Source organism: Equus caballus, chromosome 3 (genome assembly GCF_041296265.1).
Source record: "Equus caballus isolate H_3958 breed thoroughbred chromosome 3, TB-T2T, whole genome shotgun sequence".
NCBI lineage: Eukaryota > Metazoa > Chordata > Mammalia > Perissodactyla > Equidae > Equus > Equus caballus.
This window is the reverse complement of record NC_091686.1, coordinates 124,487,485-124,512,409: the sequence shown is the minus strand read 5'-3', so window position 1 is coordinate 124,512,409 and position 24,925 is coordinate 124,487,485. Positions and strand designations below refer to the sequence as shown.

Genomic DNA, 24,925 nt, shown 5'->3' with positions numbered 1-24,925 from the left:
TGCAGAGCAAATGCCTTTTACTGAAGTCACAGACCAGGCGCTGCCAGGAGCGCCCTCCAGAGCCGCCGTCCTCACAGCCCAGCCGGGAGCTCCAGGCCCCATGCACCGTCCTTGGCAGAGGGAGCAGCGACCGCCTGCCGCAGCCCCATGGCTCGGCCCTGCTCCAAACAGCAGGCATAAACCTGGAGGCGGCGGGCTGGTGGGTCAGCGCACAGGATGACAAAGTCCCCCAGGGGCCCGGACCGCCAGCGCCCGAGGTTTCCAAGCAGCCAGGCGCCCTGCCCGGCAGGTGTTTTACAAAAGGGACGCAAACCCAGCCTGGGATCTGTATATAGATTCCAGTTCATAGAACGCCTTTCTGAAAGCTCATTTCAAAACAGAGAAGCTTGCTCCAGAACTATCAAAGCCGCAAACGTGAAATTCTTCCTGAGGAAAGATTGAATCAAAATTACATCTGATGGCTGGCCCCGCGGCCGAGTGGTTAAGTTCGCGCACTCCGCTGCAGGTGGCCCAGTGTTTCGTTGGTTTGAATCCTGGGCGCGGACATGGCACTGCTCATCAAACTACGCTGAGGCAGCATCCCACATGCCACAACTAGAAGGACCCACAACAAAGAATATACAACTATGTACCGGGGGGCTTTGGGGAGAAAAAGGAAAAAATAAAATCTTTTAAAAAAAAAAATTACATCTGATGTTCAAAGCAACACATAACCAGTTTCCGTGGGAACAGGGCGCGCAGACCAGAGGCCACAGCCTGCCCTTGGCTCCTCCCACCATGATAGTCAGTTCTTCTCGATCGGCTCCAGGTCCAGCTCGCTGCAGCCCAGAGGGAAGACGCCCTCCTCCCTGGCAATGTCCCGGTCACTGGGGTCCTTGCCTCTCTCGCCCTTGCCCTTAGCAGCCGCCCACTTCCACAGGGCCCATGGGCTGGAGCCGAGCGTGACGATGCGTGTGAGGCTGTGTGGGTCATATGGGGAAGACATGGTCATCTTCACTCGGGTGTCATCCTCATCCTCATCTTCATAATCAAGGGAGCTAAGGCTTTTTGAATTTTTTAAAGTCTGCAACAGAGAAGATACCGACTTGAGGCAGGTCCAGGGTTACATGGGAGGTGGGGTACGCCAACCCTGAGAGGGATCCCCAAGTTCACAGAGCATGCTTGTCCCCTGGGCATCAGCCACACGCCCTCCCTCGGGGGCTATCTCCTCAGAGCCCTGCACACCCACCCCCCTGCCACCAGGTGGCCAACAAGGCCTGCGGCTGACCACGGCACTGCCCGGCAGATGCCCAGGGGGACTCATGTCCTGGCCCCACTCAGACCCAACACACCAGGGTCGCAGGTGTCTGACACGTGACCCAGCCCCAGGATGCCTGAGAGCTTGAGTGTGGAGCTGTGTCCACAAGCCCGACCCACACTCGGGACAGGACTGGCCGGGAGGACCTCAGGTCCACTTCCAACAGCAGCCCCCACCCAGGGTCCCGCCGGGCAGACGACCCCACGGCTGCCTCCACAGCCCTCAGGTGAACCCCATCAGACCCCTGCGGCTCACGCCAGGCGAGTCCCCCACATCCCCGTCCTCCCCTGTGCTGGGGCCCCCCCTCACCCAGCTCCCCACCTTCCTGTCTGCACAGCCTTCCTCTTCCAATGGTTCTTCTCCTTCAATATAAACACGCAGAAGTCTTTCCTCTCTTAAAATACCCAAGACAGACACTCCACACACAGCCTCCTCCGAGCTGCCACCCCCCTCGGTGCCAGGTGGGCATCTCCCAGCCAGGCCGAGCCCTCCGCTGCCCACACACACACCACGCCAGAGCCTGTGCCGCTGGGAGTGGCCTCGAGTGGCCGGCTCAGGCACTCCCCTGCTGAGACCTGGCGCTCTAGATGGGCCACCGCTGCCTCTCTCCATCCCCCACGGCCAGTTCTTCCCCATGCCATCACAGACGGGGGCTCCCCGTCTGTGGGACCCAGCACCACAGTGCAGACGTGCAGACGCAGTCAGCGCCAGCCCCGCCTCCTCCCTGGCAGCTCCGCCCTGGCGCCATCCTCACATCTCCTGGAAGGAGACGCCTGTCCCAAGGAGGCGTTGACACCCCAGTGCTCCCTGAAAACAACCAGAGCTGCTCCTGATTCCGCTTCAAGAACACACCTGTTCCGTGACACCCACAGCCTGTCCTCCGCTCGTGGCCAAGTGGTCCTGTAGGCGCAGCCCACTGGCAAGGTCCCACACAGCCGCCCCTTCAACGGCCGCCGGGTCTGCTTCAGGGACGTGGGCAAAGACCGATGGCACTTCACGGTGCGCCAAGCAGAGCCCTCCTCTCCCCAGGCCTGCGCTCGCCTCCCCCGCCCCTCAGGTCTCAGCCCACAGCCCGCACGGGGGGCGGGGACTGCACACTGGGACACCATGAGCTTCCTCACCATCGAGCAGGTGCTGTGAGGGTCACAGGAGACCCGAGCGCGCAGGGTCAGCAGCACTCCACAAACGGTTGACACGCACACAGCACGCGGTGCCAGTGCGGCATGGGGGCTCCCCCGACCTCCCTCCCTCCGACACCCGGAGAGCAGGTCACTGCCCCGGGCCAGGGTCTTCAGGGACCCAGCGCCAGCAACTCCACACAAACTCCAGAACCGCCAGGAGCCCACCCGCACCCCTCCTCAGCCTCGCTTCCTCCACAAACCCCTGGGCGCCCAGACCTGGCAAGCACCCATCAGGGCCGCCATCGCAGGCCACGCTCTTTCCTGACCACCGTCGGGGGCAGACCAGGTGATGGGGTCTCCTTGGTCTCCTCCCATGGAGTCAGGGCCGCCGTGAAGCCAGGACTCCCGCTGACCCGGCCCAGAGGGCGGCCACAGCCCTGCCACCCCAGCTGTTCCGCAGTCACCACCAGCTGAGGGACCCGGGTGCGAGGCCGCAGGCCCAAGGGAGGAGGCCAGGCCCCGCTCTGGGAAAAGACAGGAGCAAAGGCCCTGGGGTGGCACTGGGGGGGCTGAGGGAGAGTGGCAGGGGGCACGTCAGAGAGGACAGCAGGGCTGAGCCCATGGGCCCTGCAGGAAGTGACTGAGGCCCAGCCCGTGTGCAGGATGGACTCCAGGTGAGGACAGAGCATCGAAGGCCAGGTGTGGGGCCCACACTTCCTACTTCCATCTGTTCATGAGAGAACCTGGTAAAGCCCTGCAGTCCGGCAGTCGGGAGAGCCGCCCGACACGGTAGCACTGCCAACAGCTGCTGAGGGCCGCCACGCAACCGCAGAGACCACGGCTGGGGAGGCAGGACCTGGGACTCGACTTGGGTCTGTCCAACCCCGAAAGTCACACAACAGACACAGTTCACGGTGACCACTGACAAACAAGCCAAGGCTGTCAGGAGCACCACTGCCAGCGAGCTTCTCACACTTGCGCACACCACACTCGCACACACACGTTGACACAGTCCCTCACACTCACACACACTCATACACTCACATGCACACATTCACACTGTTGCACACACTCACGCTCGGGGCCTGCTCCCGCTCAGACTGCAGGGCGCACGTGCGGGGGACACGCGCTGGAGGGAGGGTGAGCCAGCAGACCCACTGGCTCCAGGGCGTGGATGTCCCCCGCCGCACACCACTGGCCCAGTGTGCACCACCGGAGCTGCGCAAATGTCACATGCGCCGCCTGCCCGATCCTGTTCTTTCTCCAGGGGCCGCAGGATCCCACGGGCGGGCATCCTATCTCTGTACTGCCAGGTGCCTCTCCAGAAAGGGTGAGGCAGCCCCAGGCCCATCGCCGCAGGGAGGGAGCGGCCTGGCTGGGCGGGCCCGCAGACCAGCAGAGGGAGGATGGCCACGTGACCTTCCACCTTCCGCGTAAGACACGCTGTACATGGACTTTTGCTCCGAAAGCCCGTCTCCTGTTTAAGGTGAGCTGCCCACACCCCTCCCGCCCGGAGCACGGCTCAGCCCTGCTCGCAGTCCGTGGCCAGGGCAGTCCAGGAAGACCTGCCCGGCTTTTAAACACTTACCGTTGGTCTCAAAAGGGATCAAATGGCCCCAGCTTCTCAGTTTCTGGGCAGAATACTGCAAGTGACAAGAAAGAGAGGTCTCAGGGCCTAGGACTCACGCGAGGATGAGGAGATGGCGCTGGGTCAACAAATGCTCCTGCGTTTATCCCACAACGAGTTCTGTTTCCCAGCTGTCTTTCTCGGTGATCAGAAAGAAAAGCATTGACCCCCATAATACACTTTTTCTTAATCAAGATTCTTAAAAGCCTAACAATATTCAATTGCAAGAAGGAAACAAAAAGCCGTGAGTGTGTCCACTTCTGCTCCTTTTCTATGACCCCCCGACGCAGCCACTCCCCCGGAGCCCTTCTCACCCTCGGCAGCTTCCACACGGACCCGCCCCGAAGCCAGGCTCCCCGAGGGCGCCCTGGTCCAGGAGCAGCCGCGGGGACTTCCTCCACAGGGCAGGACAGCCGCAGGGCACGGCAGCAAGGGGCCTGCAGGAAGGCGCTGCCCTCCAGCTGGAGCCACAGAAGGTTTTCTCTTGGCTCGCGCTGCCCCTCAAAGGCCAAGGGACTCCTTGGCGAGCCGCAGTCGGCTCCGACTCATTGTGTCTATCTGTCTGTCTGCTTTCACACGCTCTCCCGGCCCAGGCTCAGGGGCGTGGCGCACTGGGGGTCTGAGCCCACCAGAACCAGGGGCTGCACACAGGCGGGGCGTGTCCTGCCAGGGTCGTGCAGCCGTCCCCATCAGGCTGGGCACCCAGGCGAGCCCCCTGACACTGGGAGGACACAGGACCCTCTCACGGGGCCCAGGCATGAGATTTGGGCGCAGCGGCTGCTTGACTCTCTCTGCCTCTCAGTTCTGGAGCTTTCCTGACCACACCACAGAACCTCTCAGTTACGCCTGCTTCCTAAGGGTTGCTGTACATGATTTCCAACCTCAGGAGTTAAAAAAGGAAACCCTTTGTTGCTTCTCATAAAGGGAATAAGTTAAAAGTTGGGTTTGTGACCCAGAAGAAAGATGCCCATCAACGGTCTGACTGTGCAAAGACGGACAGCTTCCCGGGGCCATGAGTCCTGCGTCCCCAGGAAGACGGGAGCCCAGCGCAGGTGTGAGAACTGGGTGACCATCAGGTTCTCCAAGCCTGAGACCCGGGTCAGATGGAACAGATGAGACAGCAGCTCTGTAACAACCAGAAAACCCACGGCAAATGCACGAGCCATCTGTCACATGCTTCACGTGGCCGTGGGGATCACTGCCGCAGCTCTGGACACTCCCCTTGTTGCTGCAGATCCCCAGCCATGGGCAGCCGCCCCCAGGCCCGGTCAGTGCCACTTCCCCTCACCCCTCGCAGCACAGGGGCCCAGGTTCTCTTCAAGCACAGCCCATCCCATCCTCCTGGGCACCGTCCCCAGCGGGCGGCAGGAAGCCTGGATGGCACTCTGCCACATGCCAGGCGGGCACCCAGCCAGAAAGGGCTCGCCCTCCAGCACCAATGGCTCCACCCGGGCCCAGGTCCAGCTGAGTGTGAGTGCAGGTGGGGCGGCTGAGGAACGCTGGCTCCATGGACGGAGCCCGTGCCAGGAGCCCGGATGAGGAGACGGCCTCTGAGCACCCATGGGGCGCACCACAGCGGGCTGAGGCCACAGGCTCCCGCGAGGCAGGCCTGGCCCCACCACACTCGCGGGGACTCGGTCTCATCGCCTCCTCCACCACAGAACCGGGCAACAACCCTTGCAAGGCATGGCTGAGCAGTGGGGCTGGGGCTGGGCAAGCCCTGTGAGCATCCTGTGCCCAGGGCCAGCCCCGCCTAGATCAGGAGTGACAGTGGGACGCTCATGCAGGGTTGCTGCTGGGTTTCATGAGAATGCAGGAAACCCACAAGATCAATGATGGAGAAAGGACGGTCGTTTCCAGAAACAGCACTGGGTCAACCGCACATCCATGCAAAGGGAAAAGGAAAATCCAGTCTCCAGCCCACCTCGTCCCACACACAAAACTCAGCTTTGAAGAGTGCGGTCTTCGTGCTAAAGGCAAAACAGTGATTCTTCTAGAAGAAAACACAGGAGAATCTCTGCAAGACTCAGGCTAGCAAAGATTTCTTTCTTTCTTTTTTTGGAGAGGAAGATTCGGCCTGAGCTAACATCTGTGACAATCTTCCTCAACTTTGTATGCGGGTTGCAGCCGCAGCATGCCTGTCGAGAGGTATAGGTCCGCACCCAGGATCCGAACCTATGAACCCAGGCTAGCAAAGCAGAGTGGGACGAACTTAACAACTAGGCCATGGGGCTGGCCCCTAAAGATTTCTTAAATGGGACAAAAAAGCACTGAGTTACACTGATACGTTTGTCGACATTGAAATTTAGAATTTCTGTCACTGTAAGACACCATTAAGAGAGTGACAAGGCAAACCACAGGAGAAGAAAAAATATTTGCAAAACACATATCCAAGAAAACATTCATAGCTGGAATATATAAAGAGTTCCTACAAATCAATAAGAAAAAGCCATACCACTCAAAAGAAAAATGAGCAAAAGACTTGAAGTCATTCATCAAAAGGACATAGAAATGGCCAATTAGTAGAGCAAAAGATGTCAATCTCATTGGTCACCAGGGAAATGAGGTCAGAGCCGCAAGGAGCCACCACCACACCCAACCAAATAGCCAGGAAAAGGTGCAGGCCAGGGGAGCCACCAGTGGACACCTGTGGGCATCCATTCCACTCAAGAGAAGTGGGAACAGATGGCCACAAAAGACCTACACACAAACGTGCTCAGCAGCAGCATCCTTTTTTTTTGGTGAGGAAGATTGTCCCTGAGCCAACATTCAGCAGCATCTCTCTTAACAGCTGAAAACGGGAAAGAACCCAAGTGTCCATCAACAGGAAAACAAATACCATCCAACAGAGTAAGGAACAGACTACGGACACACCACTAACACTGAAAGATCCCAGAGTGCTCCCGCTGAGTGAAAGAAACCAGACTCCAAAGGTGCTCCCTGCACAACTGTGCATCTATCACTCCTGGACGGGCAAACGTGGGGCCACAGGGGACACCCTGGGACGAGGAGACGTTCACGGCCTGCTTTCAGTGGCAGCGACAAGGTCACCAGTGAACACAACTGGCGAAACTCGACCGACTGAACGTCACACCAATCTGCACATTTCACGGACGTGAAGCGTCCTCTCTAGAAAGCAGTTTCTACACTAAGGGTCTTTAAAAGCCAAGCTCTCCACCACCCCACGCCAGCACCTGCACTGCTGGACACGCAGGAGGACACACAGCGTGCTGATGGCCTATGCCACGTCCACTGGGGCCAGCGGCAGGCTGGGCCTCTGACCCTTCCCAGTGGCGCTCCTCCTCACTGCTCACCTGGCCCCCACCACGCCCGGCACCCCAGCCCCCTCTCCACCCAGTGGGTCCTCGCCCCGGGAGGTCTTCCCCAGGGACCACCCGGTTCACCACCCACCATGTCAGTTCCACTGAGGTCCAGCCTGGCCGCCCTGTGTCAACTCTCAACGCCCGCGCCCCGCTCGATTCTTCCCCTGGCGCACCACAGCAACTGCCCGAGACCCCGCGCACCGCCTGCCTCCCCGCGGAGACCTGCGCTCCCTCCCGGGCATCTGGAACAGCTCCACCACGGAGCACACGCCCACATTCACTGAATGACCTCGTCAAGCACAATCGGATCTTGACGCCCTTTCCTGGCCATCTGTCCCTACTCTCTGGGGCAGCCCTGAACCCGAGCGTGGTGTGACACAGGGCCCGCCTGCCCTGCCCGCTGGTGCTCCTTCCCTATGGCCCCCAAGGGCCTTCACCTGCCCAGCTACGGAAAGACCTTCCCCCCCACTACAGCTCCCACCCTCTCTGCTGCGCCCGCAGCTGGATGAGGCCCCGGCCCACGCCCCTTCCTCAGCCATCACGCCTGTGGTCCCAGGGCCGGCCGGGCCTGTCCTCCCACGAGAACACCAGCCCCTCGAGGCGGGCAGCATGTGTCTCCTCGTCCCTGGCAGCACCTCACCCGGCCTAGACTCGCAGAGCAAAGGAACGAACAAATCAGAGAACCTGCAGCCCAGGTGAGAGCTCCAGCATCAGCCCGTCGGGTCCCACGGAAGTCGTGGTGGGGTCTTTACCAGAACCGCAATGACACCTCCGTGGCGAACGGGACACCCTCACACAGGGGCACTCAGCAACAGAGAGGAGCAGCCACTGAACCCCGCAGCTGCCTGGACGCGTCTCTAGGGCATCGTGCTGAGGGAAGAGCCCGTCCCAAAAGGGTACATCCTGCACGACTCCATTCACAGATCATCCCTGAAGCGGCAAAATCACGGAGACGGAGAAGAGCTTGGCGGGAGGAGAGGGGGCGTGGCTATGGAGGGGTGACGGAGGGGAGGGGTGACCATCACCCCAACATCCAGGTTATCGGCACCACCGGAGACGTGCCTCTCCCTCTGCGCTGACAGCCAGCAGCCACAGGCGGCTACTGAAATTTAAACTTAAATTATATAAAATACAAAGCGAGTTCCCCCATGGCACTGGCCACGTCTCACGCTCAACAAGCCCGTGTGGGGAGCAGCTGCCACGCTTGGACAGTGGGGACCCTCCGTCTCCACAGAAAGGTCCCGGGACGGCGCTGCTCCAGCTCCCGCGTCCAAACCGCGGCTGGGCCAGCACTTCATGCGGACTCGGTGCGCTCACTGTGGAAATACCAGGAGATTCAGGACACGGCCGCGGTCCTCACGGCACTCACTGTCCTAGTGGGGCGGGGGCGGGGCAGTGGGAACCGGACCCAGCCTCATGTGCGTCCAGGTCCTTCCTGCCACAGCTGGACTCGCCCACGTCCCCCAGGGGCCACGCAGGCAAGGCCGGAAGAGCTGCCCCAGCCCCGGCAGCCAGGAGGCTCCGTAAGAGAGCAGGCGCCTTTGGGAGAAGCAAGAGGGCATCCGAGGCCAGAGGAAGGAACATGAAATGACGGAGCCAGCCACACCGAATGGGGCGAGGTGGGAGGACATCCACAAGAAGGTGCGGGGCCAAGCACTGCCGGGCACGGAGCGCTCACCACGTCTGCACTGACAGAGCGATGGCGCACGGTGGACACGGACCCCGAGACAAGCGTCTGCTCCCTGTCTGACGGGCCTGCCTCCGCCTCCAGCCCTTGGGACTGAGGTTGGTGGCCCCGCCAGGCTCCCAGCTCCCAGCACTTGCTGGGTCCTCCTGACCCAATGACCTCCTCACTCGACACTCAGTTCATGGCAGGGCTTGGGGAGGGCTGGACGAATGACCCAGCCCAGCACATGGCTAGAGTGACAGAGGTACCAATGATTTCTAATTTTATCTACATTTAATTATCTTACATTTTAGTTTGAATACAGAGACGCGATTCAGTTTTTGGCAAACTTTTTGGTAATTTGAGTATATGAATCTACTTTTTCAACTATAAATTTCATGAAATCTAAATTCAGATCAAATATTTCTGTAAGGAAAATTTGGCACCCAGATTGAGATTTGCTCAAAGTGTAAAAGACACGCTAGGTTTCAAAGACTTAGTTTTTAAAAATGTAAATTTTGACAAGGGCGCCAAAGGCTATTCAGTGTGGAAGGAACAGTCTTGTCAACAGATGGCACTGTGACACTGGACATCCACATGCAAAGAATGAAGCTGGACCCCTGCCTCACACCACACACAAAAATTAACTCAAAATGGATCAAAGACCTAAGTTTAAGAGCTAACACTCTTAGAAGAAAACATAGATGTCAATCTTCATGACCTTAGATTCGGCCAAGGATTCTTAGATAGGACACCAAAAGCACAGGCAACAAAAGAAAAAAGAGATCAATCGGCCTTCACCAAAATAAAAAATTTCGTGCTTCAAAGGGCACCATCAAGAAAGTGAAAAGACAACCCACCAAGTGCAAAAAGTTTTCTGCAAATCGTATATCTGATTAGGGACTAGTATCCAGAATATATAAAGAATTATTACAACTCAACAATAAAAAGACAAGTAATCCAATTTTAAAATGGGCAAAGGACCTCAGCAGGAGTTTCTCCAAAGAAGATACACAAATGGCCAATGAGCACATGAAAAGACACTCAACATCATTATCCGTCAGAGAAATGCAAATAAAAGCCTCACTGAGATACCACCTCACCCCTACGAGGATGGCTTTACTAAAAAAGACCGACAGTGACAAGTGTTAACGAGGATGTGCAGAATCAGAACCTTCGCACATGCTGGCGGGAATGTCGAGTGGTGCAGCCGCTGTGGGAGACGGTCTGGCGGCTCCTCAGAAGGTCAAACATAGAGTGACCACGTGACCCAGCCACTCCGCTCCTAGGTATGTGCCCAAGAGGAATGAAGACACTTGTCCACAAACACTCGTGCCAAATGTTTACAGCAGCATTATTCACAACAGCTGACAAGTGGAAACAACCCAAATGTCAGTCAACAGACAAATGGATGACAAAACAGTCTGCTCAGCGTGAGTCTGATCGAGCCCCTGGCACCGTCCCGTAGAACTTTGTGCAATGATGGACACTGTCCACTGTAGTAGCCACTAGCCTCACAAAGACGCCGAGCACCTGAAATGTGTCTAGTGCAATGAAAAACAGCATAGTTAATTGTTTAATTTTAATTAACTTTAATCTCAATTGAAAAAGCCACATGTGACTAGAGTACATATAGGACAGCACAGCTCTGCTCCAATTAGCAAGTTGCCCAATATGCCAGGGCCAGGGGATGCGTGAAAAGATGTCTTTCAGAGATACACATGGAAATATCCACAAAGGCGAAGTGCCTAGAATTTGCTGCAAAACTATCACCAGAGGGCTGTGGGGGAAGGTACGGACGGAACCAGGGGCGGGGGCTGACCGTGCCCGCTCGCAAGGCCAGGCGTGGGGACGCGCAGGTTTCCAACTCTCTACTCTTGTTTACCTCTAGATTTTGCCATAAAAATACTGTAAGTCACCTTTGAAAACTTCAATTTCTATTCTAATGCGACAAATTGGCTTTCTAAACTACTGCTCTGTTTCAGTGAATGTTAAAAGTAGCTTGTGATGGGCCGGCCCGGTGGCGCAGCGGTTAAGTTTGCGTGTTTCGCTTCGGCAGCCCGGGGTTCACCAGTTCGGATCCCAGGTGCAGACATGGCACCACGTGGCACGCTATGCTGTGGTAGGCGTTCCACATATAAAGTAGAGGAAGATGGGCATGTATGTTAGCTCAGGGCCAGTCTTCCTCAGAAAAAAAGAGGAGGATTGGCAGATGTTAGCTCAGGGCTTAGCTTCCTCAAAAAAAAAAAAAGCAAAGACAGTAACTCTGGCATTTTCTCTACTACATATTTCCAGAGCAACGAGAACTGTTCTCCTTTCTGTGGCCCCCAAATCCAGAGTAAGCCAAGAAAACCTAAGGCTCCATCGACACTGCCACCCTAGCAGGGTGGCCCTCGAGGGGCATCACAGAGGGCACCAGAGGAGAGAGCTCCAGAACCAGGTTCTAAGTCGACGGGGCAGCGAGGGGAGTGAGGGAATCGTGTGTTAAGCCTCGGGAGGGGACCAGGACTGCCACAGCCCACAGCACAAAGGGGACTCCGGAGGGGGACAATGGTGCCAGACCTGGGAAACAACTGAGGAGAGAAACTGAAATGAACAGTTCTCATTGCTCTGGAAATACGTAGTGGAGAAAATGCCAGAGTTACTGTCTAGTTGTCGGAAAGGATTTCTGTCTTGAGTTCCTGCGCGAACCAGCCCATTTGAAGGAAAGCCCCTGTTTCTAAAAAATTTCAATTTCAGTTTCAATTTCGGGATATATTCAAGAACTTCAAAACCAAGACAAACCTTCCCCACCTTCCGCCATCAGAGCGAGAGGCTGCACCCCTCCTTCCCAGACCTGCTCTGATCAGGGACACGCTCGAGACAGTGAGGGGACAGCTGACTTGTTTGAAGAAGCGGAATCTACATGCTCGAGTTAAAGTTCTTAATTATTGTGAAACTGAAGCACAGTCTTGAAATCAAACTAAACCATCTTCAAAAGTGCTCCATGCTGAGATCACCATGAACTCAACTAAGTAACAGGTCAAGCTCGAGTTAAGATATACATATTTTAAAGTTATGGAAGCTTAGAGTCAAAGTAGAGGTACCCCACCATAAAATCTAAAAGTCAAGCCAGGGCGGCCTGATGATGCAGCCGTTAAGTGCATAGTTCCGATCCAGTGGCCCGGGGTTCGCTGGTTCGGATCCTGGGTGTGGTCATGGCACCGCTGGGCAAAGCCATGCTGTGGTAGGTGTCCCACATATAAAGTAGAGGAAGATGGGCACGGATGTTAGCTCAGGGCCAGTCTTCCTCAGCAAAAAGAGGAGGATTGGCAGCAGATGTTAGCACAGGGCTAATGTTCCTCAAAAAAATAAAAATAAAAATAAAAGCTCAAGCCAGTTTAACAGACTGTGTAATGTTTCAGATCTGCGACTGCACTAAGAAATAAAATAGAACAGACTATATCCACCTAAGGCGCCTCTCGGCTCACAGGAAGTCTTAGAGACTCACCCTCCGGTCAAGGCAGAGAAAGAAGCTTCCGCATCCACCTCGGAGGCACTGGCGCCGTCCGGGTCCGCCTCTGGGGCGCCCTCAATGCGCAGTTTATCGCGGCAATCTTCCTGCTTCTCTCCGCTACAAAATGACAAGCGCCTGAGCCCAGGTCTCAGCACCGCGACACCTCGCAACGGCGACACGGAGAGTCGCTGCAACAAGCGGCAGCGCGGCCGTCACCCCCCGAGGGTGCGTGGGGTGCGCGGGGACGTGGCTGCACGGGAGTACTGGGGTGCGCGGGGGTCCCAGGGTGCACGTGGCATACTGAGGTGCATGGGGGCCCGGAGTGCACCTGGGTCCCGGGCTGCAGGTGGGGTCCCGTGGTGCAGGTGGGGTCCCGGGCTGCAGGTGGGGTACTGTGGTGCACGTGGGGTCCCCGGGCTGCAGGTGGGTTCTGGGGTGCGGGGGTGCTGGGACACACGAGGTACGGACGGCGCTCGGGGATCCCGGGATGCAGGAGTCTCCTGGGGTCGGGGCTGGTCCCGGGGCTCGTGCGCACGGCGCAAGTCCCAACCCGGGTCGCGAGCCCGGGGGTTCCCGCGCCTCAGCGCCCCGCCCGCCGCGCTCTCCGGCCCAGCGGCGAAAACGCTGGGCACCGACGCTGGGGAAAAAGCGTCGGGCCGCGCGGGCGGGCAAGCGCACTGACCGAAGCCGCCCCGGCGGGCCAGGCGCACGCGCGCACCCAGCCGGAGCCCCATGGGCCGACGCCGGGAAGGTGCCTGAGCGCGGCCGGCGCCCCGCCCCCCTCCGGCCCCCTCCGGCCCCCTCCGGCCCCCTCCGGCCCCCTCCCGCCGCCGCCGCGCGCACGGGGCGGGGCCTGCTCTGCGGAGTGGGCGGGCCTATACTGATAAGTGGGCGGGGCCCCGCGCCGGCGGGGGGATTAGAGGCCGGCGCCGGCGGGTGGGCGGAGCCTCCAGGCGCGTACGCCGTGCTGGCCACGCCCCCTGCAGGAGCCCCGCCCCCGCGCGCGCCTGCCTGCTCCCCACGCGACGTCGGGCTCCGGGCGGCAAAGGCCGGCGGCCGCGAACCCAGCCGGCTGGAGGGTGGCCTCTGCCGGGGGCTGGCGGCCCAGCCGTTCGGGGTCCCCACCCCCGGGCCGTCCCCCGCCGAGTCCGGCTGGAGCCCTGCCTGTGACCCGCCTGTGACCCTGAGCCGGTGGCTGGCCCCGTCTCCCTCCGGACCGGCCGCGTGTGTCCGCAGTGGGGACCCGCGGTGACCGGGCCCGGGCTCTGCAGCAGGTGGGCGGCGGCGGGGGCAGGACGTCCCCTGCAGCCCTCCCTCCGCGGCCTGGGCAGCCCTGGCTGGACGGGCGCCGGGCCGGGAGCGCGCGGGCTAGGCGTGTCCCTCCGGGGCCGTCTGCTGGTCACCTGGCTCGTGCGGCTGGTTCCCGGCCCGATGGTCCCGCCGGGCGGAAGGGCCGGGGGCGGTCCTCGCCCCGGGAAGGGCCTTCGGACTGCGGGATCCGACCTCCGTCATTTGAGTCCCCGAGCTTTACATGGGGTGGTGAGAAGGGGTCAAAGCCACCTGCCCCCTGGGTCCTGTTGGCTCACCCTGAGCCTGGGCGCAGGCAGGGGCTGCACGCTGGCAGGGGCCTGCAGTGGTCCTGCGGCTGGACAAACGCGGGATGGCCTGGTGGTGCAGCGTGAGGCACGAGGGGGCTGGGTGGGAGCTATTTCAGGTAGAAAACGGAGTGGCAGCAGGAAGAGACCCAAAGTGGGTGAGGCCTGAGCTCCCAGGTGTCCCTGCAGTGAGTGCCAGGGTCGCATCGGGATGCAGCTCCTGGGTGCCAGGCAGAGGCCTCCATGTGGATTCTGGGCCGGTGAGGCAGGTCCTGTAAAGGCTTGGAGCCAAGCCCCCTGTAGCCAGGACTGGTGGGAAGAGGTGCCCTGCCCTCTGAAGAGCAGAGCCACAGCCTGGCTGGTGCAGGGAGTGCAGCCAGCAACAGGTGGGGCTGTGGGAGAGGCACAGGGGGTTGGGGGCGGGGCACGTTCCAGGGCGCAGGGCCCCACAGGCCTCTGCACTGCCATCTTTAATCCCCGCCCAGTGTCCAGGGTGCTGGCTGGGTTACCCAGGACGAGAGCAAGACACACCTGGGGGCACCTGTGCAGGGCAGGGGGAGCTGGGTTGTCTTTCCTGGCCCATCTGGACCCCTGACAACCAGCTCAAGTCAACAAGGTCACCTTTGTGTCTGTCAAAAGCCTTGCAGCTGATTAAGTTAAATCCACCTGCCCCTCAGCCCTTATTTGGATAATAGTAATTATTATTGCCATGTGTGGGAGGGTCAGATCAGGGCCACGTTTTGTGTGGAACATGCTGGAACACGAGCTCAGCCCGCTGTGGTGTTGTGTCCTGAGAGCTGGGCCCTCATTGGCTGGGCGCCCAGTCACAGCGCTGTTCATCAGACCCCTGCTGGGACCAGCCTGCGGGAAGGCATTGGAATCACGCCCATCTTGTAGATGAGGAAGCTGGAGCTCAGGGCCGAGGGGCTTGTCCCTCCAGGCAGAACGCGCACTTGTCAGCGCTGTGCTGGCCTCTGTCCTCCCTGTGCCAGGACCTCTCAAGGCCCTGAGGACATATGCTCCCTGCCCCCTGTGGGTGGAGACAAGCACCCCCTAACCCCACCCGAGGGGCCAGGAACCAGAAGAGGCGTGTGGCAGGCACCTTCCAGGAGGAGGGACTGGAGCTGTCTTCATTGGTCTCAAGGACAGCAGGGCTGTCACTGGGAGAGACAGCGCCAGGTGGACAGGGCAGCACACGCGGGTGGGATGCCCACCGTATGCTGTGTCCTCATCAGGGGCCCTGAGGCCTGGGACCTGCAGCCAGCTGGAGACAGACACAGACATGGAAGATGTGTGCTGTAGTGGGCACACAGACGTGGAGCGGACCCCTGAATGAAAGGCCGGGCGGGTGGCAGGCTGGTCTAGTCTGGGTTGGCAAGGCGCCTGGAGGAGGCGATGCCCATGTTGGGGTTTAAAGCCAGGTGGAGGTGAGAGGAAGAACGGGAGAGGGCGCCCCAGGCAGCAGGCACAGCGTGGGCAAAGGCCTGGAGGGGGCCCTGCGAGGGGAGTCTCCCGGAGGCTCCTCTCCACAACGCCTGCAGGGCCTTGCACACCCGCCACCCAGAGCCCCGCAAGGCTCCAGCCCCTGCCTCCTCTCCAGACCCTGGGACCCCTCCCACAAACAGGCCAGCTCCCTCCCCCACCTTAGGGGCCTGGGGTGCCCGTCCCACATGCCCTGGCTCCCCCCTCCCTGCCCCTGGGACCCCCAGCTCCTGGTGGCCACTGGCAGAAGGATCTGATTGACCTCCCACTTCATGTCTCTGCTCCTCTCGGCCCCCAGCGTGGAGGAAAGGGCCCTAACGGGGAGGGCAGTTTCTGACACCCCTTTGTGCCAAGCCCGGACAGCTGTTTCGGGCAGGCCCCCACGCCCACCCTGGGCCACCTGGTGTCCCGGCTGCAGCGCCCGGCCTCAGCCACCCATGCCTGATGGGGGAGGCTAGGAGGCCCCCTGCCGGCTGGCACAGGAGGTCACTGGACGCAAAGTGGCTCTTTCTGGCCCTAGGACCCTCCTGTGGGAGGACCTTCAGTCTCTGGGGTCGCCCCCTGGCTGACCCTCCAGGCCCAGGGCTGGGCTGTGGCCAACCACTCCAGGAGGCACAGCGGGAACGGTGCCTGGGCTGGGAGACCTGCAAGGGACACAAAAATGTTGTCATTTCCTTTAAAATCAGAAGAAAAAAATGAAACTTTAGATCAAAGAAAGTGTTAATATATATTAGCCTATTTGTCTTTATACCAGTGCAACTGTAAAATGTCATTTTTAATTTTTTTTTTTTTTTTTGGAGGAAAGACCCTTGAAGGATGCGGCCCTGCAGGACTGGACCAGAGACGGGGCTGGGCCTGGGGGTCCTGGCTTCCCAAGACAGCCAGGGGGAAGCTGCGTGCTTCTCCTGACAAGCTTCTGCCGTGTTTTGTGGCCGCGGCTGTCACCCAGCCTGGGCTCAAGGGGGTGGAGATTATAGAAATTAAACTGTGCTTGTAACAGCAGGTTGTGTTGACTCAGGACCGTGGGCTCCCCAAGGGCGGGGCTCCCCAGGAATGCACCCCACTCTGTATTTGTTGCACTGAGTTTAACCTAATCAGTGGTGTCACTGTCACCCGTACTCCTGGCTGCCTCCACTCCCATCGGGGAGAGGCCGGGCCGTCGATGGAGCCCTGAGAGAAGGGTGCCTGGCCTCGGCCCCGACACGTTCCCACGCTGCGCTGACTGTCCTGTGCGGGTTTCTGGGGAGACCGTTCCTCCCTGAGTGGCTTTGGGTGGCAGGGACCAGAGCAGGCCTGACCACGCCAGGCCAGGCTCCCCCAGCTCCCTCCTTGGCGAGCTTGGTCTTGCGTCTCCCTTGGTCACCAGGAAAAGCCCAGCTTTCGTGACACCCAGCTGCCGGGCAATCCCGAGGGAGCACTTGGATGGATGCGTTGGTACTGGACCCCAAGATGGAGCGCAGTCTCTACACACGGGGAATTGGCGCCAGGCAGGCCGAGCCCATCAGTGCCCCGGCCCCCCACCACACCAGCCGGGCGTGGAGAGGCCATCGTGGGTGCCCAGGTCAAGGGCCTGCACCTGACCCACACAGCTACGGGAACAGCCCGCCCTACCGAGGCCAACAGTCTCCTGTGGGGATGGTCCCCAGGGCCGCGGCCCTACCTGGACGTGCCGCTGTGCCTATCCCCGGGCCCCAAGGGGCACCTGTCGCCTCTGGGCAGCAGGCATGGGCCTCCCCGCTCCTGCCGTGGACGAGATGCCCCTCTACACTCAGAGGCCTCTTCCTCGTCTCCCCCTGCACAGCCCCCCTCCTAGGGAAGTTTCCAGACACCCATCTGGGAACATGTCTGCCTGCACCTGCCCTGGAGTGGGGGCCTGTGGAGGACAGGCAGCGCACACAGGGTGAAAACCACTCAAGCCGCTTTTCAGGCTGTCAGACGTCCCCACCCCACGTTTTCACAGCCCTAGTAACTCTCCAGGCCTGGGGTGTCTTCTCCATTGACCTTCCACACAGAATTAAAAGCCCCATTCGAAGAGGAAGCCGGGACCCTGCAGGCTGGGGTCATGACCCGAGAAGGGCAGAGTGGGGCCGGGCCCCGCCTGAAGCTGACCCCAACCCGGGCCACCACTCAGCTCGCCCTGGTGGCTCCTGCGATCCCACTGCCGGCCAGACGCTCTCTCCCTCACCCAGACCAGCCCTCACCGGGAGACACGAAGCCGAGTTGGGCAAGGTGAGAGGAGTCCCAGTCTGCCAACTGCCGCCGCCCGCCAAAACTGCCAAGGCCGTGACTCACCAGGAAGCGGTGAGTCAGGTCGCTTGGCTCTGCTGTGTCGTGCCTCTAAGTGGCAAGTCTGCGAGGGGCTCGAAGAAAGGAGATGCAAATAGGATGTGAGGCAGAGTGGCCTTTCCAGTGACTTGCCCCATCTTGTCCCAGAAGGAGCCACAACGTGGCATCTTTTGCCATTCATTCTGTGTGCTGTCCACAGACATTCACAAAAAAAGTCCTGCCATCCAATAAGTGTGGGCACACTTGGCAACTCCATACTATACGGGCTTTGTAGTTGCAGGACTTATCAGAGCCTTTCATGTGCTGATGTCTGGGTAGCTCTAAGGAGGACATGTGGAATGCAGCATTTCCCAGAGAGTTAGACATTCTGATCCCAGAGCATCTCTTGGGCTGGGCTTCGGCGAAGAATTTTAGAAATGCCACTGTGGGCCATGAGGGGCCTTGATGGTTTTCTGATGGGACAGCAGGAACAGAACTCCTCGTTTGATTCAGGAGGTGACCTCTGGAAGCGAGAACCTCCCCGGGCTGCCCACACCTCTGGAGTCCCCAGCGCCCGTGGGAGCAGCCCACAGAGCTGGTGCAAGGCCAGCGGTCTGTTGATGTCGACGCCTCTGGCGTGCATGGAGCCGCCCGCCTTTCAGAGCGCCGGTGCGCCCAATCTCTCCCCTCGGGCTCACGTCAGGCCTGGTCATGCTCAGCTCCCATTTTACAGATGCGGAAACTGAGGCCCAGAGAGGTGGTGACATTCGTGCCAAAAGTGGGTCTGGGTCCTGCTCAGGCCCAGCATCAGTCTCGTCAGCCCCTGGGGTGGGCCACCGTCTGGACCGAGAGAGGGCTCAGGCGAGACCGGCGGCCAGCCACAACTCCAGGACGCCATTCGAGCCCCCGTGCCACGTGGCAGCCCCACCCACGCCCACCTGCCGCCCCTGGAGCGCTGGGCTCTGGGCCTTTCATGCCACCTCGGTTTGCACGTGTCCTGTGCTCTGGGGGAGTGGGCACAGGAACTTAGGGGCGATCCTCTGGGGAAAGACCCTTCCTCCAGGGCAGGAGGGTCCGCCAGCCAGGCTGAGACAAGGGCCTGCACCCTGGACAGACGGGGGAGGCAGGGACACCCAGGGAACAGCAGGAGCCTTGATTTGGTCTGGACCCCATGGTGGGGCAAAGGCCCTGGGGCAAGTGAAGCCCTGGGGCCGAGGGGGAAGCAGCAGTGTTGCCAGAGCCCAGTTAGGAAGGGAGCCCAGCCCGTGGAGCCCAGAGCCTGCTGTGCGCCCGGTGGGGGTGCTGCCTGCCTCACCGCACGCCAGGCCAGCTTGGACAGCTTGGCAGCTCGGGGTGCAGGGAGGCGGACACTGGCCCTCTGTCCAGGAGGGGGTCCCGGCGGGGGAGTGGGGCCCCCAAGCCATCATAGGCGGCTCCAGGCTGCCCTGGCTCTGACACAGCATTTTGGGGAAGCAAGAAATCGGTGTCTCCCAGGTGGCACCGCAGCGACCCGGTGGGCTCACGCTGGAGCCGAGGACGCGGCCCAGCTGCCCTGAAGGAGAGGCCTCCGTGTCGGCCCAGGGCTGGTGTGATGGTGAATTTCGTGTGTCAGCTTGGCTGGATCGCAGGCGGTCAGACGTTATTCTGGGTTTTCCCGGGTCGGTGTTTTTGAATGAGATTAACGTCCACATGGATGGACATTGAGTAAAGCCCTCCTTGATGTGGGTGGGCCTCATTCAATCAGTTGAAGGCCTGAATAGAAGAAAAAGACGAGCCTCCCCTCGCAAGAGGGATTCTCCTGCAGACGCCCTTCAGACTGGAATTCCCGGGTCTTCGTCCCGCCAGCCCACCCTGCGGATTCTGTGCTCGCCAGCCTTCCTAATCCCATGAGCCAATTCCTTATAACAGATCTCTCTCTATATATTCATGTATACACACATAGGTATGTGTACACCAGTCACACACACACGCACACACACATTGGCTCTGTCGCTGCAGAATCCTGACGCAGCTGGGATGTCAGGCCCGGGTTTCTCCTGCTCTTGCTCTGTCATGTCCAACTTGTGGCTTTGCCTTGTGCTGCCAGGGGATGCCCAGCCCTGCTGTCCCCTCTGCATTCCAGCCAGTGGGGAAGTGGAGGGCACACCCCTCCCTTCAGGGCATAACCAGAAGTGGGTCCTATGCCTCTGAGCAAGACCCAGTCATAGGACCACTGCTCGCCAGGAAATGTGGCCCTGAGCTAAACATCCTGTCACCACAGGACAAAGGGAGAAGGGTGAGTGGTGTCTGGGGCAGTGACGTGGCCGTCCTCTGCACCCCATCTCCCAGGCCACATGTTGCCACTTGTTCTGGGTGGGGCTGCCCCACCCCGTGCGGGCTCAGGAGGAAGCCATGGTCAGCCCAGCCCATGGAGCACCCACCCCCATGTCCCACGCCCATGACTCGGTGGCTCAGACAGTCCCCGAACTCAGGCTGGTCTGAGGCCGTGAGCCTGGGGACCAGGAAGGAGGCCCCTCTCTGGGCATCATGAGGCTGTGACCGCAGGGCCTGGGCTGCCAGCTGTCCACCACCTGGAGGGGCGCCTGCCTGAGCAGAGGTGGTCCAGGACCCAGCAGGCCTGCAGCCCCGAACCACGACTTAAAACCATCGAAGGGGTTCCTGTGGTTTTGGGGAAGCCCCTTTGCCCACACACGGCCTCAGCTTCATCCTCCACTGGGGGGTACAAGGGCACCAACCGAGGAGGCACGCGTTTTACCTGTGGCAGAGCGCACGTCCCGTCAGCGGCAGTGCGACTGGTAAGGGGGCTTATCCCGGGATCCAGGAGATTTGACAAAAGCAGATTCTGCCCTCATCCCAACTCGACTGTTGGGGTGCAACCCCGGCCCAGCCACCACCATGGGCACAGCTAGGAGGAACAGGCGTGCTCTGCCCCTGCCCAGCTGGGCCGGCCCTTCCTGAGGCCTGGTCCTGTCCCTGGGGTGGGGGTGTCCCTGTGCCCAGCTCTCCAGGCCAGCCCCTCGGGGTGAGCCCTTGCTGGCTGTCAGCTGAACCAATGCGGAACCGTGGCTGCCTCCTGCTCGCCCCGGGGAGGCCTCGCACCTGCCTAGCTGGTCTGAATCCTCTGGCTCATTGATTTGTCCTCATGTCCTCCCCAGCGAGAGTGCCGGGCCGGCAGCAGCCCCTCCAGTCTCGCTCTCCGCCTGCTCCGAGCCGGGGGCGAGGCTCCATGCGTCAGAACAGTAACAGCCACCTCTGGCGGGCCAGGCCCCACTCACAGCCCGTCAGGTCTCCCGACTCTGAGTCCTCCCAACAGCCCTCTGAGCTAATGTCTTCATGCCGTTTCACAGATGAGGGGACTGAGTAGCTGGGGAGGGGAGATTTCAAACCCTCCATTCTGACTCCAGACCCCACCGGCAGAACTGCCAAGAGACGCCCCGTCACGCGGTCTGTGGGACGGGCGTGGAAGCGGGAGCTATGTGAGTGTGCACGAGGGCACGTGCCCGCCCAGCCTCCCAGGTGCTCCGCCTGTCCCCATCCCTCTGGGGACTGCACCTCGGCTGGAGCCACACCAGGTCCCCCAGGGGTGGCCTGCCTGCCAAGCTGAGGGCTGCATCTCCTCCCTGGTTGGCAGTTGAGCCCAGACTGGGCTCTGAGGATGGTTCTGGGCCTACCCCCAGGGGTCGCTCCCCGGGATGGCCAAGAGGGAGGGAGCCTGGAGCGTGGAGACCGCACCCACAGCCAGGCTGAGCCTCGTGGCCAGGAGAAGGGCAGCCAGTGCCCTCCAGCTAGGCCTGCCAGCGTCCCATCCCTGCCTGCCCCTGCCGGGGCCCCCAAGCTTCGGGAAGGAAGGTACGACCCTGCATCCAGCTGAAGGACAGGCAGCTGGCCTCCGAGGACAGAGCAGGACAGGGTGAGAGAACAAATGGCGAGGAGGGAAGGGAGAGGCAGGGAGCCCACCGGGCAGGGCTGCAGAGCAAGCACGTCAGGTGTGTGCTGCGCCTGGGCCCCCGAGGCCTGGGCCGGGTGCTATAGTCTAAGGCCAACCTCCATATCTTGTGACCGGGACCCCCAACACCAGAGGCCCAGGAGCTGCTAGAGACCTGCCGGCCACTTTCACTTCTTGCTGCGAGTGAGAGGCATGGCAGCTCATCCTCACGTCCTCCCCACATTAGCAGATCCATTCTGCAGATAGGACACAGAGACCCAGCCCAGGCACACTCACCCCTCGCTCAACACTGACCTCCCTGCACTGGGCGCCAGGACTCCAGGGCCAGTGTCCCCTTCTCACTCCTGGGCCCAAGCTCCACCCAACACACTGAGCTGAGCACGGCCTGGCCTCTGTGCAGGGACCAGCTCAGGGACACCCCCTTGGCCACCTCCCAGCAGGAAGAGCGCAGAGGCCTGCCGCCCGGGGTGCAGACAGGGCGGGCAGAGCACTCTGCTGAAACACCGCAAGGAGCCCAGGGCCGCAGTGAGGGCGCGGTCAGCCGGGGGCTCAGAGGCTGGAGGGAGATCGGGCCAGCGGCAGGGAAGGTGGGCGAGGGGACCAGGTGGTGGATGAGGCTGAGGGTGGGTGACGCTGGGCTGCGCATGTCCCAGGGGTGCCCACCGAGGGAGGACTTAGGGCTAGTGGGAGGAGCCCTGCAGAGCGGACCAAGTTCCCCAGGTTTTGTAGGTGAGGAAGCTGAGGCTTGGAGATGAGTAGAGACAGGAGTGGCCACTGCCCAGGGCCAAGCAGTGGGAGTGAGGAGACCAGAGGCAGGGGAGTGGGCAGCCTGGCCTCCCTCCCCACACCCGCTGGCTGGGCAGCGCAGACATGCCCAGGCCTGGCATTCTGTGGGGCAAGCGGAGTGCAGACGTGCTCCCCACCACACCCGCCTCGGGAGCCCCCGTGACCCCAGCGAGCCTGGGACTTGTGGGCTGGAGCTGGCCGCCTACCAGGGGCAGCTTGGGGCACCTCCTGCGTCTGTGCTGAACTGCCTGCATCGGCAGCAGCCTTATTCCCCGGGCCTCGGTTCTCCCCCTGCCCACCAGCCAGCACAGGCAGAGACCCCACGAAACCCACGGCCTCTACCCTGAGGGTCCCACGGAACGTGGAGACTCAGCTCCTCCCTCCTCAAGCCATCATGAAGGAGGTGCCTCGGTCCTTCCCGGAGGTGGCATGAGGGGCCCATCCCCATGGCTCGTGGTACCTGGCCACCCAGAGCTCGGCTTTCCCAAGGCAGCCTCCATCTCCAGGCCCGCCCCTCCCTGCAGGGCCAGGGCTCAGCGCACACACGCTACCAGGGCCCAGGGCAGCCCCTGTGCTTGAGATGGGGAGGGTGGTCTCAGAGACGGCCGCGGGCTGCGAGGTAGTGCCCACGCTTGCCCAGGGCCCCCAGGGCGAGCTGGTCAGACTGCAGGGGGCCTCCACAAGGCCTCCACGAGGTAAACAGGGTAAGTGCAGCCCTTGCAGTTCTGTCCTGGGAGAGCCAGGCCCCAAAACCAGCTCTCTGTGAGCACAAAGAGCAGAGCCCCCTGGGCCAGGCTGGGGTTTGCACCTCGGCTCTGCCTCGCCCAGCACCTGCCCCAGAGCCAGCCCCTCTGCCCCAGATGCATGGACATCACTGGGCCAAGCCTGCTGACCAGGAGACCACGGTGGTGGGCCCCAGAGTCTGAGGAGACCCCATCCAGGACCTCTGTCCAAAGGGGACGGCCACATGACGAGGAGACTCCATGGCTGTTCAGGACACCTAGAGGGTGGCTCAAGCCACTGCAGACCCAGCTTCCAGGTCATTGATTCCTTCTTCAGCCGTGTCTATTCCGCTGTCAGACACAGCCACCAAGTTCTTTGTTCTGAGCCTGGTCACGCTTCATCACGGGCTGAACCCAGTGTTTGGCAAAACAAACACAGAAATAACCGGAGGCCGAGGATCATCTTGTCTTCCTTCCAGAAAGACTTTTCTTGTGTTTCCCAGAACCACCAGGAGGCTCTGCGGCCATCTGGGGGGCTGGTTTGCATCAGATGACCCTTGCTTCCAGGACCTTTCATGGGGTCCCAGCCCCGGGGGGACGTGGTTTACCAGCGTCTCACCCCAGGCGGCCCCACCAGCTGCCAAAGGGCAGCTCAGCCCCTCATGGCCTCCTCTGGATTCTCCAATGCCCAGGGCGGGAGTGTTTGCCTGGGGATGCTGCTCCTGCTTGTGTGCTCTTCGAGACTCTTCAGAAGGCTTTTAGTTGTCAGTAGAAAGGATTCCTAAAACTTTGGACAAAAGAGCTTCCTCACATCTGTATTAGCTTCCTAGAGCTGTGGTAACAAACGACCATAAACTGGCTGGCTTAGCACAACAGAGATGTGCTCTCTCCCAGTCTGGAGGCCAGAGGCCAGGATCAAGGTGTCAGAGGCCCTGCCCCTCCAAAGGCTCTCAGGGAGGGTCCCTCCTGCCTCTTTCAGCCTCTGGTGGCTCCAGGTCTTCCTGGGCTTGTGGTCACATCACTCCAGTCTCTGCCTCTGATGTCACTTGGCCTTCTCCTCTTCTCTGTCAAATCTCCCTGCCCCTTGTCTTATAAGGACATTTGTCATTGGCTTTAGGGCCCATCCAGATAATCCAGGATGATCTCCTCATCTCAAGATCCTTAATCCCACCTGCAAAGACTCTTTTTCCAGATAAAGTCACATTCACAGGTTCCAGGATTTGATGTGGCTATCTTTCAGCCCACCGCAGCCTGTAACTAAAATTCTGGATATTTTCAACAAAATCCAGGAAATGAGAGAAAGGTTATAAACACACGGCATGCTCAAATCAGGATGCTCCGCAGAGTATTTACAAAGCATGGGCAGATGTGGAGAAACCACAGGGTGAGTGCAGTGTTCTGGCACTGTCACCACCACCAGGACCAAAGAGACCAGGAGAAGGAGTGGGTACCAGCCCCGGCAGAGAGACACCTCCTACAGAGGAAGGAAAGAGGCAGCCCAAGGGCACACACCCTGACCTCACTCCCCTCCCTCCTCTCACCTCCTGCTGGGCTCCCACCTGGTCCTCGAGAGGACAGAGGAGCCCACTGATACAGTCC

At 60.4% G+C, this 24,925-nt stretch overlaps 1 protein-coding gene and 1 long non-coding RNA gene across 6 annotated transcripts; one reads left to right on the top strand and one right to left on the bottom strand.

Annotated features, from left to right (window-relative positions):
• Positions 1-13,316, bottom strand: LOC102148637 (uncharacterized). Of its 2 annotated transcripts, XR_011437277.1 has the most exons (4): positions 12,859-13,314; positions 12,525-12,647; positions 4,007-4,061; positions 1-1,063 (listed from the first exon to the last, which is right to left on the bottom strand). It is a non-coding gene; the product is annotated as an uncharacterized lncRNA (long non-coding RNA). The 2 variants fall into 2 exon arrangements; XR_290082.4 differs by having other exon boundaries at positions 12,525-13,316.
• Positions 12,618-19,826, top strand: LOC111772989 (uncharacterized). 4 transcript variants are annotated; one of them, XM_023638535.2, is made up of 2 exons: positions 12,618-12,755; positions 16,413-19,826. In XM_023638535.2, the coding sequence occupies exon 2, from the start codon at positions 17,030-17,032 to the stop codon at positions 17,996-17,998; it is 969 nt and encodes a 322-aa protein (XP_023494303.1). In that variant the 5' UTR covers positions 12,618-12,755; positions 16,413-17,029; the 3' UTR covers positions 17,999-19,826. The 4 variants fall into 4 exon arrangements, with proteins under 4 accessions (XP_023494303.1, XP_023494302.1, XP_023494299.2 ...); XM_023638534.2 differs by having other exon boundaries at positions 12,622-12,755; positions 16,408-19,826; XM_023638531.2 differs by lacking the exon at positions 12,618-12,755 and adding an exon at positions 13,488-13,804.
• Positions 19,827-24,925: the final 5,099 nt, after the last annotated feature.